The 19,580-nt window shown below is 52.1% G+C and overlaps 1 protein-coding gene across 4 annotated transcripts in view; it reads left to right on the top strand.

The window, feature by feature from the left end:
* The window catches only part of Esrrb (estrogen related receptor beta), a 166,081-nt gene that overhangs the window by 100,167 nt on the left and 46,334 nt on the right, over positions 1-19,580 (top strand). For all 4 annotated transcript variants that reach the window (XM_078050580.1, XM_078050578.1, XM_078050579.1 and 1 more), the window contains one exon: positions 15,186-15,595. In XM_078050580.1, coding sequence (XP_077906706.1) covers positions 15,186-15,595 — 410 coding nt within the window. The remainder of the gene's footprint in view (positions 1-15,185; positions 15,596-19,580) is intronic.

Below are 19,580 nucleotides of genomic sequence, written 5' to 3' on the forward strand. Positions count from 1 at the left end.
AGACAGACTTGTTAGTTTAATGTACTGTGAGGACAAAGAACAAAGAATTTTGGTGCTGAGGCTGGAAGCCAACGCTCTCCCTGAGTTCGACCAGGACACACAGAAGCAGAGCGTGGGCTCCCCGGGGCCTCTGGCTGCTGTGCACTTGACATTGGGAGTTCCCATTCCACCCACTTGGAGCTCTACCCCCACCTTCCACAGCTGTGTGCACAGAAGATACAGCCCCAGCCATGCCTCTAGCTCTCAAGGACATGCTTCTGCCTGTCCCCTATCCCCGAGGTGCGCCCAGGTTTGGGGCCTGCGAATGGCCTGGTTCTCCCCAAGCCGCAGCCCTTGCCCGCCCCCCCCCCCCTGCTTTGGTCCTTTTGGACACCTGTGACTGGAGGCCATGCCTGGGGTGGCCCAGAGAAGAGTGCTCAGGCACGCTTAGGCCCACTTTGTGGCTGTCCCTGGCCTCAGCCCCTCCTCCCACCTGGACCCACGGGGAGGAGGACCCAGAGCCCTTCTCCTCTGACCTCTGCCAGGGAGGTCTGGCAGGAAAGGGAAAAAGGAAGGGGGCTTCTCTAGAGACGGCTGTCCTCCGGATGTTTGCTCCAAGTCACCAAGCAGCTGCATGGCCGAGTGCTGCAGCCTCTGGTGCCTGGGTTGATTCCATCTGTGACGCCGGGTGGACACTCCAGGGTCGTCGTGAGGATCCGTAAACCCGCACGTGGGAAATGCGTGCAGAGAAGGGCGGCAAGGCTTCTGTATTCTGGTGGGCCACGCAACCGCGTCCCATCTTTGTTCCTTCTGAGAGTTTCTGAGTCTGTGTCCTCACAACAGCCCATCCCCCAGGGCAGTTTCCTAGGACCAGCTACAGATGCAGCCACGAAGACACTGTGGAGTGAAATGACATCCCAAGGCTGCTCCACAGAGCGGTGGGACACCAAGGCCTGATGCTCGGGCCCCAGGAGGGTGCTGGGTAGCTTAGGCTTGGTCAGTGGGACCCATCTGCAGGCACAGGGCTTTCCCAGCAGATGTGTTGGGAAGGGAACTCCTGGTCAGCACCCCTTCCTGCACAACTGCCCTTCCAGTCTCTCAACTCCCCCTCCCCGGCAGCAGCTGTCCCCACCTGAGTCACTTGGGCCACAATCCCTCCAGTGTTGGGGGTGGTGGGGGGTGGTGGTGACTCCACCTCTCCAGCCTCTAGGAGGGAAGAAGGTCGCATTTGTGAGCAGTGATTGAAATGCAAAATAACATTTTGATCGAGCCAGCAGGCTGTTTATTTATCAGATCAATAGTCAACCACCCCAGTGGAGAAGTCAGTGTGATAAGTGACGCATTGCCAAGGGCAGCCTTGCAAATCCAGCCCCTCCCCCAGTGGCTGGGATTAGGGGAGGGCCACGGGTCCTGGCAGTGACCCCAGCTCTGCTTTCCTGTGTCCACGGTGACCAGGTACAGGCTTTCCCTCATTTTCTTCTGACCCCCAGTTTACAGAGGGCAAAGTCAGTTTATGACTGATTCCCAGAGAGTAGAGGCTAAAGCCAGGGTTCAAGCCCAGAGACTCCCGTCCAGGGGCCTCCCCCCTGGGCTCTGTTGGTCTTTTCGAGGGCAAGGAACAGGAGGTGCCCCGTCTGAGTTGGGCAACTTTTTCCAATCCTGCTTCCCACAGGTTTTCATGCATCCCATCGACTTTGGTGTTAAAATACCTTTTTTCCTCCCTCTTCTTCCTCTTCTTCTCCTCTCTCCTCCTCCTCTTCCTTCTTCTTCTTTTCTTCCTCCTTCCTTCCTCTTCTCCTTGGTCAACTTCTTCTTCCTCTTCTCATCCTCCTTCTTCTTTTTCCCACCTTTTAAACTAGATTCCTCCAAAAATGACTTTCAGGCTCTAAGTTCTCTCAGTTGCTCACCAAACACATGACATGGTTTTGGATGCTTAAAAAAAAAACAAACAACAACAAAAAACCAGGACTGGTGGTGCACACCTGTAATCGCAGCAGTTTGGAAGGCTGAGGCAGGAGGATTGCAAGTTCAAAGCCAGCTTTAGTGCGGCTCTAAGCAACTTAGCCAGAATCTGTCTCAAGATAAATAAATTAAAAAAGATTGGGATGTGGCTCAGTGGTTCAGTACCCCTGGGTTCAATCCTTGGTACAGGAAAAAAAAAAAAGGGAAGAAAAAAGAAAAGCCAGTAATTAAGGAAAATCCATACATTGTATTTAACCAGGATTACTGGAATTCGATAGGAATGGATTTCAAGGTTGATTCCTTAGTCACTCTCCCAGGGACAGTGGACCCTGTGTCTCTGGACTCTGCTCCTGGGGTGCTGGCTGGCTCTCTTTCTTGAATTCTGGCCTGGTCTTGTTACTCAGGTCTGTCACTGTCACATTCTGAGCGGGTACAGGGGGTGAGGACTTCGGAACACGGGTTTACATGGCGTTACCTGATGTAAACTCTCAGGCCTCCTAACTCAGCTCTTCAACAAGTACTTCTTGAGCACCTGCTGTGTGTCTGTGGGTACTCTAGATCCTAGACTGGAGCACAAGAGAGACCAGTCCCCATGGATGGGGAGCAGAGCCCCAAGGTAGGGCATGATTAGCACAGCCAGGAAGCAGCTGGGGTGGTCTGGGGCGCAGCTCAGGGGTACAGGACCTGTTAGCCTGCAGGAGACCCTGGGTTCAATCTCCAGCCTGGGGAAAAAAGAAAGGAGAGAGAGAGACAGACAGACAGACACACACACACACACACATACCCAGGGGCTCTGGAGGCTGGGATACATACATAGTGACTCCCTCTACAAGTGGTTGAAGGAATCAGTGATGTCATCCAGAATCCCAGGCCTTGCGCAGAGCAAGCCCTTCATTTGGGGACACTAGTATCCTCCTTACTGAGATCAGAACCAGATTCTCTGGTTGGCTGCAGTGACAGGTCCCCACCTGTCTGCCTTTTGTCATCTGTCCCAGCTGCTGGTCCTCGCAAAGACTGAGAAATGGGCGCAGGATGAGGAAAGGATGCTGGGGGCCCCAAGCATCCTCTGTCATCCCTGCTGTGCATCCAGCCACATAGAAGGGGTCACAGGCATGCGACCTCATGGAGATCAAAAATGTGAGACACCTGAACAGCCGGTTCCACCCTGGGCTGCAGAAACAGAAGTCTAGAACCAGTCAGAACTGGCCTGGGGGGCGGGGGCAGGGGCTCAGTGACACAGCACTGGCCTAGCAAGAGCAAGGCCCTGGTTCCAGCCCGGCACCACAGGGGGAGCGGTGCAGGACTTACCTGGAGACCTGTGCTCAGTTCTGATGCTCCTGTTTGGACACAGAAGATGGATCGTCCTCAGTGACCCTACAACGGTGGCCCTTGTGATCAGGGAGTGGAAGCTGCTCTAGCCCTCTGGCAGGCTGACTGCAGAAGGGCTGAGACTTATGCTGTGGAGTGGTATGAACTCTGGTTGGAGGAGCAATAGTTTGGTTCTTCACCAAGCACTTTAGTTTCTAACTTCTACCGTGGTGGCGGGGCTGGGGGTTGAACCCAGGGCTTGACACTTGGTAGGCAGAAGTCTCCCCTGACTACATCCATGGCCCACAAGGCACTGGAAATGAAACCCCAGAAGCTGAGGGATCTAAAGCTGCTGCCTCCTGGCCCTGAGGTCCCCTGTCCCAGGGTCCTCCTGAGGCAGGCGGCCACCTGGTTGGGAGGTGGTGAGAGGGGCTGAAACCTGGGATAAGATGGCCTAGAGGCTCAGAGGTCTTGGCGGCCTGAGGCCCCTGGCTGGATTGGCTCTGCTGGACCCTCCTCTTCTCTCCTCCCTCTCCCTCCCTCCCCTGGGAGAGGCCTCCCAGTGCTTCGGCCCCTCCCCCTCTCAGCTCCTCCTTGGAGGGGCTCCTGGGACCATGCTGTCTGGATCCCCCACCATCACCCCGGGCACTGACTGACTTTATACCACTGGAGGATTCCTTGTCACAGCAGAGTGGGCAGCGCTGACTCTCACTCTCCACACCTGGGCACAGAAGTTCCTGTTGCTCAGGTAACATTTTGGCGACTGTGTTTGGCAGGAGCCTTCTCATGAGGCGGTTCTGGGGCCTTCCGGTTTGTGGTTCTGCCATCTTCCAGGGCCTTGGAGTCCCCAGAGGACTTCCGGGGACCTGCAGATGGAGGGGTTGCAGGAGGTAGAGGAGCAGAGCAGGTCTGGAGTCAGTGAAATGTGGTACTGGCTTTCCCGAGGCAGGGACCTGGGCACCTGGACCACAGGTGCATCCCCAGGGCTGGTGCAGGGTCTGGGTGCAGCAGATACTGGGACAGGACTTGAAGGTGTGAGCGAGAGGGCGTGAGCTATTATTTTGGTTAAGCCGCAAGCCCCCTCCTGTGAACTGAGGCACCAGGGAACCGCCCATGCTCCCTCGCCTGAGCAGACACTGCTGGGGCTTCAGGGCTACTGGCAGCAGCAACTGAGGCTCTAGAACATTCTGCCTCTGACCCTTGCTCTTCTCTGCTGCCAGCTTCCATATTCTTCCTCTCACCGCACACTGGTGGGACACATGACTTGCTCAGTTCTTGAGCTCTCCGCCTTGCTGCTTCTGTCCCCAGAGAGGCAGCCCTGGCACCAAAACCTCATGGGAGGGACCGATTGTCCTAGCTTGGACATCTGTAAGAATCTGGCAATTCCTTAGAGTATGTATGAATGTGTGTGTGTGTGTGGGAAAGGATACCCCTTTTGTCTGAAAATGGACTTTCTTAGTGGAAGTAGCAGGCATGCAAATGCATGGTTACCTGGCGGGGAGGATGGGTAGATGCATGGGGGGCAGGGACAAGTGGCCATGGGAGGAGAGAGGGAGGAAGAGTGTTTCTGGCTGGAAGACTGAACTTTTTAGCGACAGTAAGCAGAAGCCATCTCCTTATTACCCAAAGGGGGTGTGAGAACACCTGCTGGTATTTACTGAGTACTTACATTTTCCAGGCACTGTCCTAGGCCCTTTTCTGTATTAACTTGCTAATTCTCAAGACCACCCTGAGAGAGGCATAGTATAATTCTCATCCCCATTTTACAGAAAAAGAAACAGAGGCACTTTCTGGTTCAATAACCCAGTTCATAAGGGGCAGAATTGGGATTTGAACCCAAGCAGTCCAGCTCTTCACTAAGCCACATAGCCCAGCCCCAGGGCCCTTGTGAGAATTCAATGCCATGTGCAGAATTTACTGCCGAATCTGTTCAAGGACAATGGGGGGATGTTGTTGCCACACCACTGCTTGACATAGAGGGACAATCAAAGCAGGTTGAAGAGGAGGTGCCACATGCCTGTAATTTCAGAGGCTCGGGAGGCTGGGGAAGTAGGTGAGCAAGTTCAAGACCAGCTCGCAGCTTAACGAGATCCTGTCTCAAAATATATATAAGAAGGGCTGGGGATGTAGCTCAGTGGTAGAACACCCCTGGGTTCCATCTCCAGTTCTGGGAAGGAAAAAAAAAAAAAGAGGTGGTGAGATAAATTCCCAGACGGCAGATCTCTGGTAGCATCTGAATGGGGGAGGACCCGAGGGGTGTGTTGGAGCATCTTCTGAATTTTGGATGCTCTCCTTCGCCCTCACATGCTTTGAGATGGTCAGACCCAGAGCTGGCTAAGCCAGCTGAAGTAAGAGCCCAGGAACTTCGGGGCCTGGCATGGGGGCACTGACTGAGCGGACCCACGTTTCAAAGGGCCAGCAGAGGCCGTCTGCAGGCTGGGGACAGGACCCTCGCTCTGTCCCGGCAGCCACTCCACATGCAGTCATCTCTGTCTGCTTCAACAGCCTCTCTCTTCTCATTATGATGGATGCAGCCTGGAAAACCGTGGATAAAAAGCCCTGATGGAAAGACACTAATTACCCATCATTATTTTCCATGCCGTAATTTGTGTGGAACGAGATTTCCATCAGTTGTCCGGGATCAGCCTGGTTTTGACTAATCTTTCTGACGACAAGATGCTTAATTACAGATCTTTGCCAGAGTTCCAGCATGCGCAGAGGGAGGCCAGCACTCTCTGGAGCCACAGAGCTGGAGGGTCATTTTGTAGCCTTGACCCCTGGGGGGCCCCCAAGGGAGAAAAAAAAGAGTTGTAGGATGATAATTCCTGGGCTGGGTTGGGTGAGGCCCTAGGTTGGATCCCCAGCACTGCAAAACAAGTGAACAAAAAACAAAACAAAACTTTTTTTTTTTTTTAATAGTGAACACAACAAGTTTTTTTTTTTAAGAGAGAGTGAGAGAGGAGAGAGAGAGAGAGAGAGAGAGAGAGAGAGAGAGAGAGAGAGAATTTTTAATATTTATTTTTTTAGTTCTCGGCGGACACAACATCTTTGTTGGTATGTGGTGCTGAGGATCGAACCCGGGTCGCACGCATGCCAGGCGAGCACGCTACCGCTTGAGCCACATCCCCAGCCCAACAAAACAAAACTTTAAAAAAAAAAAGAAGAAGAGCCGGGTGCAGGGATACAATCCCAGCTGTTCAGGAGGCTGAGGCAGGAGGATTATGAACTTGGAGCCAGCCTGGGCAAGTTAGACTCACAATTTTAAAAAAAAGAATGATGGATGTGGTTCAAAGGTCAAGTGCCCCTGAATTCAATCCCCAATTTCACAGAATAGCATCTATTGGTAATGCTTGGTTCACATCCTGTCTCATCTTTGGGCTGTTCCCTGTTTCCCTCCCATGTAGTAAGTACCCCATGAATACATGTCCAACAGGAAAGCTGGGACCTCAACAGGGATTCACACCTTGCTACGTGTTATCCTGCATTTTAAATACTATTTTTTGGGGGGAGGGGGTACTGGGGATTAAACCCAGGGGTGCTCTACCACTGAACTATATCCCTCGTCCTTTTTTATTTTAAATTTTGAAACAGGGTCTTGCCAAGTTGCCCTGGCTGGGCTTGAACTTGTGATGCCCCCGTCTCTGTGTCCTGAGTGGCTGGGATCAAAGGCTTGTGCCACCCAGCCAGGCCTTGAAAACTATCTTAAAGGAAGTTCATCTGTTATTTCTGGTGCCTGGGGGTTGATTTGAAACAAATACAGCCTTGCTGGAGGGCCTGAGAATCCGCCTTAATGAATGTCTTTGCAGATGCTTCAAATTAATCACTGAGATGTGCCTAAGAGTCTCTCAAGTGTTCAGAGACCATTTTTCTTCTGTAGAGTGGGCTCCCGTTTCGGTCTGGCTGATCCTCAATCTTCTTAGCCACTCCCTTGCTGTCCTGGTATATGGCAAGTTCCTTACGGGATCATCCTCAGTTCTAGATCTAGGGAGCTTGGATGAGGGGAGGGGGTTGGCTGGGTTTAACCACAAGTCTGCCAGCCGCTGAATTTTCAGGAAGGGGTTTTCTTGGGAGAATCACCACGGCGTTAACATCTACTGACTGCTGACTGGGGAACCAGCATTGGCTTGAGCCTTTTGCATTCACTCAGAGAGGGTGACCTGGCTACTCCAAGCCCACGGTACTATGGGGCAAAACAGGCACATCCACTACCAGCGTCCAGACTCTCAACCATTAAATGACCCAGCTGCTTGTCCTGGACCTCAGATGCATGGCCTGAGATCAGGGACAAAGAGGGCTGCAGGGGTAGCTGTTCTGCAAGACCCTGATCCTTGTGTGGGGTGGGAGGATGTCACCCAGTCCAGGGGAGAGATCAGACCAGTCCCTACCTGGGTCCTGCCTGACCCCCTTGAGGCAGGTATTTCCCTGGGATTCCAGCCTAGAAGCCTATGATTATCTCTTGCTGATACCCAGGAATTTCTCATCCCCTAGAGGTCTGAGGAAAACAGTTCAGCAGCTTGGGTTTCATTAGAACGTTCGAGATCCTACTGGTCTCTGTTCTAGGATCGTCTTCAACTCTTGGCTGGCAGAGTGATGTGGCAGAATTGGGGGAAGTCCCTGCCCCCAGCAAGCGCAGGCATCTCCGGAGGTCAGGCTGCTCTGGGGCCCCACACTGGACACTGAGGAGGCCGGGAACAGGGTCGGGTGGGGGCCAGAGAGAGGCTACGTTGGTTTGGATGGTGAAATTGAGGCCAGGGCAGCTCTCCCTGAGCTCCAGTCCCCAGTGGATCAAAGGGAAATGATGCCTCAAGGGACTTCGACCACTGGCCATTGCTCTTTCAAGAGGCATCTGTCCCCTCCCCATGAGGAGTCGATAGTCATCGATCCAGCTGGGAGCAGGGTCCAGCCACCACAGATGATGGACTCGCTGGACTCCCCCTCCCCGAGCACAAGTGCTGCAGCCTCCTGTCCCTGTACCGAGGCTGCCTGGACCCCACCGTGGCCACCCACTCCAAGGCCAGGTTCTCAGGCCCGACTCCCGCTCCAGCCTCCAGCCTGCTTGTTCTTTCCTTCTGCTGCACCCCAGCCTCCACCCTAGAAAAAGCCATCCCCCAGGCCCCTCCGTCTTCTCCTCGTCCCACCCTGACACCCTGTGCTCTCCCCAGGGACTCACAGCTCCTCTGCCCAGCTCTGCTCCTGCACCCCGTGTCCACCCTCTCTGAGCATGCAGCAGGCCAGTGGGTCTCACCTGTGGGCAGTTTTGCCCCCAGAGGGGATCTCTGTTGAGGTCTGAAGGTTTTCATTGACATCTGTTCAGGGATCGCCAATGGTCTGGTACATAGAGGCTGCAGTCTCTGGAACATTCTATAATGCAAAGACCAGCCTCCACACCAAAGAACTGCTCTGCCCCAAATGCCAGTCATGCCGAGGCTGAGGAGCCCAGGTCTCAGCCGCTGGAGGATGTGGGGCTCCCCTTGTGACGCTGCCCCTGCAGAGTCCCTCCTTGCTTTCTGCTCTCTCTGCCACCCACAGCTCTGCTGTAGACTTCCTTCCTCTTCCGGGTCTCCCTGCCCTCTGGCCTCAGCCTCCGCTCCTGGTACCTCCCCCTTCACACAGTCACTAGGAGGTGAGTGGAGACACAGGGGCGAGGAGGCCTCACTCAGCTCCTGCCCCATCTCTGACTAACTTCCCAGCAGAGGTGTCGGTGCCTGCCTGTGAGCCCAGCCTGTCTCAAAATAAAAAAATGAAAGAAAAAAAAATTGGGGTGTAGCTCAGAGGTAGAGCATCACTGGGTTCAATCCCCAGTAATGGTGGAGGGGAAGTGGTAGAAAAAAGCAAATAAAAAACACTTCCTATTGCACAACCGGCCCTCCTTTTGGGGTTGGAGCTCATTTCTCTGCCTATGACCTTTCCGGCTCCTCCCAGGCCCTGGAACTGCTTTGTTTTCCCCAGTGGTCCTCCAACTTAACACCCATAAGCACCACCACCATGCTGCGCAAACGAAATTCAACGCCACCCCCACCCCAACCCAGATTTCTGGGCCCCACCTGCCGGGCGTGGTGGTGCACGTCTATTATCCCAGAGACTCGGGAGGCTGAGGCAGAAGGATTGCAAATCAGAGGCCAGTCTCAGCAATTTAGCAAGGCCCTAAGCAACTTAGCAAGACCTTGTCTCAAAATGTAAAAAGGAGAACAAATAATAAAAAATAAAAAGGGCTGGGCCAGGTGTAGTGACACCCACCTGGAACCCCAGGGGCTCTGCAGGCTGAAACAGGAGGATCCGAAGTTGAAAACCAGCCTCAGCAATTTAGCGAGACTCAAACTATAAAATAAAAAGTGGTTAAGCGTCCCTGGATTAAGTCCCGAGTACCAAAACCAGACAACAACAACAACAACAAAATGAGTGTTGTGGGCTAGGATCCTGGAAGCACCCTGTTCCCTCCCCTCAGCTGCCGCCAATGAAGGCCCAAAAGCAGATTGAGAAAAGCTGACACTGATCTTTGCCATCTCCAGCCTTCCCCTCTTGATTTGTTCTTTACCCTTAGCATTTAACATGGAGTGACTGATCAAATTGGGCGTCCCTAATCTTAAAATCGGAAATGCTCCAAAATCCAGAACTTTGGGAGTGCCAACCCAACACCACAAACCTGATGATTCGGTGTATACACACCACACACCACACACACACACACACACACACACACCAAGCACAAAATCATGTAAAACATTTGTGTAGGGCTGGGGATGTAGCTCGGTGGTAGAGCGTGTGGCCAGCATGCAGAAGGCCCGGGGTTCCATCCCCAGCACTGCAAAAATAATGTAGACATTTATGTTCAGCCCATGTGTATAAGGTATGTAGGAAACACCAATGTATTTTGTGTTTAGATGTGGGTCCCATCCCCCAGATAACTCATGATACATATGCAAATATTCCAAAATGTAACCCAAAAAATCAGAAATCTAAAACACTTCTGGTCCCATGCATTTCAGATAAGGAAGGCTCCATCTATAATTCATTATCTACTTTGAGAAGAGAAAGGGGAAGAGATTAGTAATGATAGGGGTCAGTCAGGTGGGACCAGGATAGCCCAGGGCAAACTGGACGGTATGGACAGGGTCATTTTTAGATACCTTAAATTCCTTCCATTCTCAACATCTCCCTCCTCATCAAAGAAGCTAAACATTACCACCACCAACAACAACAACAAAAACATTCCTTCCCCCCTCCCCAGTCCCCAAGTCCAGGAGGCCGGCCACGTGTTAAGTAGATGGTACTGGAAGAAGGACTGGAGGTACATACCCCTCCTGCCACCCCTCTGCTGACCTTTTGGCTAAACTTCTTGAAAGAATCACCTGAGTTCGCCGTCTCCTGCCATGTGTCTCCACCATGCCATCATCCTGCCCTGGGGCCAGGTCACCTCCAGACTGCCCTGCACTGTGGACACTGGCCCTTTTTTCCCTCTGACTTCAAAGCCACACGTGACATGCTGCTCACTCCCTTTCTGGTCAGCTCTGCTCTAAACATTTCTGTGATGGGCTCTTTTTTTCTTGGCCACATCCTCTAGCTACCTCTCTGCCCTCTTCTTGGATTTCTTTGCCTCCATCCTTCCTTTAATATTTTCTGTGAATGAATGAAGGAGTGAACTATGTCCCTATGTCCCGGAGGTCAGGGAGAGAGGGAGGGCATGGGCTGCTTTCTCAAAGGGCCTAGTGGCTTCAGCCACGTTCTCCCCCTGCCTGGTACATCCAGTCAGGCAGCCCAGAAGGACCCCATGCCCCTCTCCCCTCCAGAGAATTCTCTACTCTTACCCTCTGTGGCTCAGAAAATGACAGTGAGGCTTTGGAGCTCTTGGGGACAGTCAGAAATTGACAAAGTTGAGAAGAAGAAGCTGTGGCCTCCTGGGAGGTCTTCATAGTTTGCAAAATGAATGAATGAGAAACGAGTAGAGCAAGACCAGAGGGCACAGCAGGGATGCAGTGTCAACACTGTGTCCCCAGGGCCCTTCCTGGCACTCTGTGTTTGTTCAGTAGCTGAGTGTCTGTGGCTCATAGGACAGAGTCAAACCTTCCTGAGATTGGGGGCTGTGCCCATCCTCTGCCTGACATCTGGCTAGCAATTGACACATGGTGGGTGCCTCAAATATGGGTTGACTGTCCCTGGAAAAGACATTTTGGTGGCATCTAATAATGGTCAGTGAAATGAGAAACTGGGGCTCAGGCAGTAGCAGTAGCTTCCAGGATTCCCAGGCCAACTCCTCCTGAGGCTGGGATCCGGTGTGCTTCCTTCTCAACCCAGGCTCCAACCAGGGCCTGCAGTGGGTGGCTGGACATGGCAAGACACTCATACCCTTTAGGATCAAGGACAGGGCCAGCAACTCAGGAGGTCGCGGTAGGAGGATCACATGTTTAAGGTCAGCATGGGCAATTTAGCAAGACCCTGTCTTAAGATAAAATTTAAGCTGGGCACGGTGGTGCATACCCCGAAATCCCAGTGGCTCAGGAGGCCGAGGCAGGCAGATTGCAAATTCAAAGAAAGCCTCAGCAAAAATGAGATGCTAAGCCACTCAGTGAGACCCTGTCTCTAAATAAAATACAAAATAGGGATGGGGATGTGGCTCAGTGGTCTTGTGCCCCTGAGTTCAATCCCCAGTACAAAACAAAACAACAACAACAACAAAAAAGGCAGAGATGTGGCTCAGTGGCTAAGCATCTCTGGTTTCAATTCCTGGTACCAAAACAAACCAACAAACAAATAAATGAAGGGCTAGGACTACAGCTTAGTGATAGAGCAATCGCCCAGCACGCATGAGGCCCCAGATTCAATTTCCAGCAACCTCTGCATGCGCACTCATGTGCACATGCGCACATGTGCACGCATGCGCTTGCAAACTTACACGCACAAAGGAGGAGAAAGCAAGGTTTAGGAACACAGCCCTGAGCCCGGTGTCCCTGGTTGGTTGAGCCATGAGGTTGGGAAGGCATGTTGGGAAAAACCGTCCTCCCCTGTCTGGGAGAGGCTTCACATGCTGCTGTGCTTCTCTCAGGACAAATGCCTCCTGTACCTCCAGGGACAGTTGTTTTTCCCCCAGAACTGGGCATTGAACCCAGGGGCACTTGACTACTGAGCCTCATTCCCAGCCCTATTTTGTATTTTGTTTAGAGTCAGGGTCTTACTGAGTTGCTTAGCACGGAGATGCTTTGCCACTGTGCTGCATTCCTAGCCTTTTTAATTTTTTAAAAAAAATTTGGGACAGGGGCTCACTAAGTGGCTTAGGACCTCATGAAGTTGCTGAGATTTGCCTCAAACATGGAACCTCTTGCCTCAACCTCCCAAGTCACTGTGATTATAGGTGTGTGCCACCATACCGGGTTCCAGGGACAATTCTAAGTCAGGGGGCATGTACTACAATAACTACCATAGTGACTGTTTAGGTTGAGTGCATTTCCTGAGTGCACTTTCTCTATGGAAGTGCCCTTCCTCTGGGGTCTGCTAGATAGGTGGCAGGGTCCAGAAGCTCTGGCCCAGCAGTAGAACTGGGATTCTCCTGTGAAGAGGAGAGCCTAAAGCAGCTATCAGGAGAGAAGAAAGGGATTAAAAGTTCAAGAGTGTGTGGTCAGCTGTCCTTCACGTGCCCTGAGGAAGGGCATCTGGAAAGGAGCCCACAGGTGCCATCCCTATCTGTGCAGGCAGATTTTCCTGCCAGGCTGATGGCATTTCCTGGGGACGCGCCACTGATGGTTGGAGGGGGTAGTAGGTGGCATTGTCCAGGGAGATGACAGGACACTGGCCAGAGATATGTAAAAAGGCTCCAAGGAGACTCTCAACCAGGGGAACTTCTACTAATTCAGGGGAGACTGGGGAGTTGCGGGGGGGGGGGTGTCTCCTAGGACTCAGGAACATTCCATTTGGAACAGAAGAGACCCAGAGCCTCTGTCTTCACAGACTACATTCCAGGGGATTGTGAACTTGAGAGCAGGAGCCTTAGGTGGCTCTTTTGTCTTGGGATCTGCTTCTCTCAGCTTCTGATTAGAGTTGTGTTGGGTAGTCTGGGCACAATGGCACATGCCTGCCATCCCATCCACTCAGGAGGCTGAGGCAGGAGGATCACAAATTCTCAGCCTCAGCAACGTAGTGAGACCCTTCTCAAAAAAAAAAAAAAAAAATAGGGGCTGGAGTGTGGCTTAGTGGTAGAGCATCCTGGTTTTAATTCCCAGTACCAAAACAGAACAAAACAAACAAGGGAAACCCCAAAAGCATAAAACAAAACAAAACAAACCATCTGTATGGAACCAGAGTTCTTTCTCTGAACATTTGCAAACGCAGATGGGGAAACCCGTCAGAGGTTGTGTTGACTATGAACTCATCGGTGGACCAGAGACAATGGAGGTCCGCAGACACATTTGTGGTCTTGGTGTGTAGCTAGGGCCTGGGATGTGGGGTTCGTTTTGGGGGTGACTAGGCAGCACTTCTCTGGGGAGTGACCAGTTTTTTCCGTGATGGACTGCTGGGAAAAGGGGGCTGGCAAACAAGTTACCACTACCTCTGAGAGGTTCTGGAGGTCGGACCCTGGCCGCCCCCCTGTGCCCTCCAGCACTGAGACCCTCCCTCCCGCCCGTCCAGGGGTCCTCTTTCCTTCAACTGGGTGGTGGGTGGTTCCACCCAGAGCTGTCAGCCATCTTCCCAGCCTTCCTTTCACCTGTCCCTCAGGCAAAAGCACTGGCCTCCGCTCTCCCTCCACAGAGGAGGCTCACAGAGCGTCAAGATCACGTGGTCGGGCCAAGGCCAGGCCTCCTGATATCTGTCCTAGAATATGGTTGGCAGCTTGGTTCCCTTGAACACCAGTCTCCCTTCTGTGAGCCCAGCCCCACGGCTTTTCTTGTCCACACCCATAGAAGGAAGGTCCCCAGCTGGGATGTGGGAGGGTCACACCCTGGCGGGCCTTCTTCCCCACCCAGCGTGGCTTGAAACCGAGGGGCTTTGGGTTAGGAAAACCATCTACTGTCCTGCAGTGACCCTGCCATGTTTTCCTGGTGGAGCAGGGTGGCTTAGAGGCCAAGAAAGTCCATGTTCAAGACTGGGGAGGTAGCTAGCTCAGTAGCAGAGCACTTACCTTAGCATGTGCAAGGCCCTGAGATCAATTCCCAGCACAGCAAAACAAAACAAAGAAACTCAAGGTTAAGAAACAGTTGGGGGCTGGGCATGGTGGTGATTGTCCCTGGTCCCAGCTAGGAGAATCACTGGAGGCCACGATTTTGAGAACAAAAGAAACAATTGGAGGAGGGGCAGTGGGGACTGCAAGGCTCCCTCAGCCCTCTGATGGAGGCAGTTTCTTGGGGGATCCATAGGCTAGGTAGGAGATGTCCTCCCTAAGGGTTAGGAAGGGAAACAGGGAGCTGCCTTCCAGGCGCCCTCCATTACCAAGCCTGGACTAAAGCAAAACCCAGAGGGCAATCCGTCTAGCTGGTGCCCCTCTTGCCCTGGTCAGAAGACTTGGCCTTGGTGGCAGTAGGTACTGTAGGAAGCGCCAAGTTCGTGCTTACTCGTGCACTGGTGGGGCTGCCATCATCGATGAAGGACACGGTGGAACGGGTTATCAGGCCATGATACTTAGAGTGCCGGATCCAGGGCACCGGGGGCAGTTACCTTGTAGCGGCCACCTGTTGTTGGGCAGGTAGGTTGGAAAGATATTTAGGCTGAACAGTTATTGCAAAGCGCGGGGATTCCTGATCTGAAGCTCATTGGTCTAAACAGTTTCCTTGAGGACTCAGAAGGCTGCAGAGGTGATAAGGGTAGAAACTTGCTCAGGACTGTACCTCCGGGCCCTCAAGGCCACCAGCATCCCCAGGGGCTGGGCGTCCAGCCCCGCCCCGGCCCCGCCCCCGGCCGCGCCCCGCCCCCGCTCGCACCTCCCTGGCACTGACTCTGCCGTGTGTCCACAGGCTGCTGAACAGGATGTCCGCAGACGACCGGCACCTGGGCTCCAGCTGTGGCTCCTTCATCAAGACAGAGCCGTCCAGCCCGTCCTCGGGCATTGATGCCCTCAGCCACCACAGCCCCAGCGGCTCGTCGGACGCCAGCGGTGGCTTTGGCCTGGCCCTGGGCACCCACGCCAACGGTCTGGACTCGCCGCCCATGTTCGCAGGTGCGGGCCTGGGAGGCACCCCGTGTCGCAAGAGCTACGAGGACTGTGCCAGCGGCATCATGGAGGACTCGGCCATCAAGTGCGAGTACATGCTCAACGCCATCCCCAAGCGCCTGTGCCTCGTGTGCGGGGACATTGCCTCTGGCTACCACTACGGCGTGGCCTCTTGCGAGGCCTGCAAGGCTTTCTTCAAGAGAACCATCCAAGGTGTGTGGCGGGCTGCGCAGGGCTTGGGTGCAGGGTGTTGGGTGCAAGGTGCTGGTGGGGGTGCCCTGGCCCCCTGGAGAGCCGGGCCCTTCCACTTCTGGCGCCTGGATGCAGAGCTTCTGAGGGGCCTCATTCCTATGGCTCAGGGCCTCTTGCGTCTGAATTCTGGACAAGGACTCAGAAGCCCCAAAGAAAGTTCACACAAATACCTAAAGATGTGTGCCTCTCACCTGGTATGGGGAACACCCAACTGTGTGCCCCTAGCCAAAGAAGTTGTAGCACCGTGGTAGAGCGCTTGCCTAGCTCGAGGGAAGCCCTGGGTTCAACCTACAGGTGTGTGTGTTTGTGTGTGTAACAAAGCCAGTCGTGGCGGTGCACGCCTACAATCCCAGCAACTCAGGAGTCTGAGGCAGGAGGATCCCAAGTTCAAGGCAGCCTCAGCAATTTAGGGAGACCCTGTCTAAGGGGAAAAAAAGATTATTTTTAAGTCATTAAACCTATCATCTTGCCCTGCCTTTTCAAACCTAGTGGAGTATATATAAAGCATCCTTCTCTTATTTTTAATCTTTTGTTTGTTTGTTGTTCTCTTATTTTTAATCTTTTGTTTTGTTTGACCTGTTCTGGAGGCCTCTTACATGGTAGGCAACTGCTCTACCACTAAACTACATCCCAACCCTTTTTATTTTATTTTGGGATGGGACCTGAGTTAAGATGCCCAGACTGCCCTTGAACATGGGATCCTCCACCTCAGTTTTCTGAGTTGCTGAAATTGCAGGCATGGGCCACCACACCAGTGTTGCCGTTTAACTTCTTTTTTTCCCCCCTGTGGTGCTGGGGGTCAAACCAGGGCCTCAGGCATTGGAGGCAAGCACTTTACCACAAACGAAACTCCCATCTCGGTTTTCATCTTTTAATTGCACAAGTAAACTATGAATGTTTTCTCATTGTGAAGAATGCAGACGCGTCTGCAATGGGACAGATGCTTACCATGTTGGGATCCCTAGTTTGGTTTGGCGTATCTTTAAGCTTTTTTCCCCCGATTCATTTGCATATTAGCTGAATCGTGCTCCAATGACCAGGGGGTGTGTGTGGCTCTTTCTATGGGTACTGGAGTGAAGCAGTCTGATAAAGTGTGCCGGAGCCCTGGTGGGTCCTTCTGTATAGTCGCCCACAGGTCAGTTAGGGGTATTGGTGGGTACGCCTTCACAGGGCTGATATCAAGTTCATGGCACCCAGAGCCTGTTGGGAGTTTTACTGCAGCAGGGCTGGAGCAGAGCACTTACTTCCGTTCATTCAGCCAAGTTTTCTATGGAGCACCCACTAAGTTCCAGACATTGTTGTAGGTGCTGGGACAGCATAGACTTGAGAGGACCTGGTGCCCTCCTACCGGACACTCAACTGCAAAATCAGATAGAGAAACCCAGAGACCTCTGTCCTGTCCCTGATCCTTTGCCCAAGGCCCTCTGTCGCCTACCTTCTTCCCCCAATTTCTCTTTTAGCAGAAGCAGGCTGAGCTTCTCTGGGAGGATTCTGTTTATATTCATTTAATAAATATTTGTTACGGTTTCTTCAGGTGACAATTTGTTCGGCCAGCCGAAGGCATTAGGGTTGAACTTTTTTCAGGTCTGGGTACTAGATGATGATGAGGCATGGGCCAGTCACCTGGGCCCCTGGGTCAGCCCTTTGCACCCATTACCTTGTAGCTGAACCTTGGGTGTGCTGCCTCAGAGTCTGTGTGTGCTCCCGTTTCTTCTCTAACCATTCCTACCTCACATGGACCAGTAATGATATGAGCAAGTTAGTCTATATGAAGCACTTAAAATATTGCCTGGCATCTAGGAAGTGCTAAGTAAAGGTTTACAATTATTATTATTTTTGCCGTACTGAGAATTGAACCCAGGGGCACTTTACCACTGAGCTATATCCTCAGCCCTTTTTGAATATTATTTTGAGACAGGGTCTTGCTATGTTGCTTAGGGCCTGGCTAAGTTGCCATGGCTGGCCTTGAACTTGGGAGATCCTCTTGCCTCAATCTTCTGTGTAGCTGGGATCAGAGGGATGTATGCCATCGTGCCTGGCTACAATGATTATTTTCACTTTAACAATATCACTTAACATATTTTTGATCTTACAGAACCAGTTTTTGTAATCTACATAAACTTATTTTCTAAAAATTTGGGTGGTGCTGGGGATCACACGGCTAGGTTAGTCATGGGCCAGCTTTATACCCCCTGCACGTGGAGGAAGGCCTGGGGTCTCCATATTTGAAACGTGTTGTGTGTCTCCTGCCTTAGCCATGAGTGAGAGCCTCCTGGCTGATGATCTTGTTATGATTCAGTGGATATTTGACACCAATTTAAAAAGTTGTGGAAATAGCATTTTTCTTCCTAAATTGGGAAGTGGTCTTGGTGAGATTGTTATTATTTTCAACTCTTGGAAATCAGGTTTGGGAGCACTGCTCTGTAAGAGGCAATCATGTTTTTTTTTTTTTTTCTTTCTATGCCATTCTTGAACGGGGCTGGAGTATTCTGGATCAAATTTTCCAGCTGAAGCTGGTGGTGTAGAACCCAGAACCCCTGTGGCACCCTCTCCAGAGGCACGTTGGCTGAGTATGTTCTCTGCCAGCCCGAAGTCCACGTGAACGATTTGTAAATAATCTTAATTATCTGCTACCATGAATAGGATAACTATCACTTCCTAGAAGTCAAAAGACAAACAGCAGTGATCCTGCAAACAGGAACCGCCCGGTCCTTTCCCTTCTCACTGGGAGATTCCACACTCACCTGGAAGGAGGTTTCTGCCCAGAGTAGGGAGGAGTCAACTCTAAGGCGGACAGATGATCTGTTATTTCATTAACTCTTCTGTTTTGTTCTAAAAGTGATTTGAATTTTGTTGTTCCTAGACATAACATAAATTATAGAAATTTTTTGAAAAAAATGCAAGTATAAAGAAGAGAATGATGGCCTGTACTGTGTAACCACAGAGACTCAGTGGGCATTTATTGAATACCTGTTCCATCTAAGGTGCGGAGACAGGAGAGTCAGGGACATGGCTCCTGTCCCCAAATAGCCAGAATGCAGTGCTGAGTGCCCTTGATTCTGCAGGCCCCGTGTAGACTCCTAAGCCCACCTGATTAAGGGACATTTAGGCCATTTAAATTTTGTGTGTGGAGGGGGCTGCTGGGAGTTGCCCTCTCCCCCTCCCAGGCTAGGCAAGTTCTCACCTGCTGGGCTACACCCCAAGCCCAAGGCCTTTTTTTGTTTTTAATTTTAGTCACTTGGGTGGAGGGCTTTAGTCCTGTAATGTTCCTTTTTCACAAGTATGTTAACTCTTGGAAGGTTCTGGAAGCCATTCTAACTGGCTCCCATCTGCCTTCTCCTTACATCATTTCGGTCAGCTCAATCCAATGCTTGTGCCAGTGTGGGAAGAAATTTTGCAGAAGCAAGGGTGTCAGGAAAGAAATTCAGGGAGAAAGCCTTCGGTTGCCAGTCCTCTTCCAGTACTGAGTGCTGGGAGTTCTGAGCTAGGTTTTCAGCTCCAAGCACGCTGGGGCAAGGAGGGAGGGGATGTAGGGGAAAGGTAAATCACAGCCTGCGGCTAGCCACCAGTTTTTGCAAATCTAGTAGGGCAGGAACACAGCCCCACCTGTTCTTTTACATATCATCTGTGGCTGCTTTGATCTTAGATAAGAACTGGGTAGTTGCAACCCAGTTGTCAGGCCTAAAATACTTACTGTCTTTTCCGGAAACGGTTTGCACCCCTCTGAACGCCAGCTCCAGACCCCAAGCTCTCCGGGGCTTACCGTCAACCCCTAGTGGTGCATGTGTAGTGCTTATACCGGCTTTGCCCAGGTCCGAGCTGGGAAGTGGAGTTTGTGGTCAGTCCTGGGGCCCTGGCCCACTCAGGGAGAGCAGATGAGCTCAGAGATAGACAAAGGCTCTTTCCTGAAGGAACGGAACAGCTCCAGGCAAAGGGGAGACCTCAG

Source organism: Ictidomys tridecemlineatus, chromosome 5 (assembly GCF_052094955.1).
Source record: "Ictidomys tridecemlineatus isolate mIctTri1 chromosome 5, mIctTri1.hap1, whole genome shotgun sequence".
In the NCBI taxonomy this organism is placed as follows: Eukaryota; Metazoa; Chordata; class Mammalia; order Rodentia; family Sciuridae; genus Ictidomys; species Ictidomys tridecemlineatus.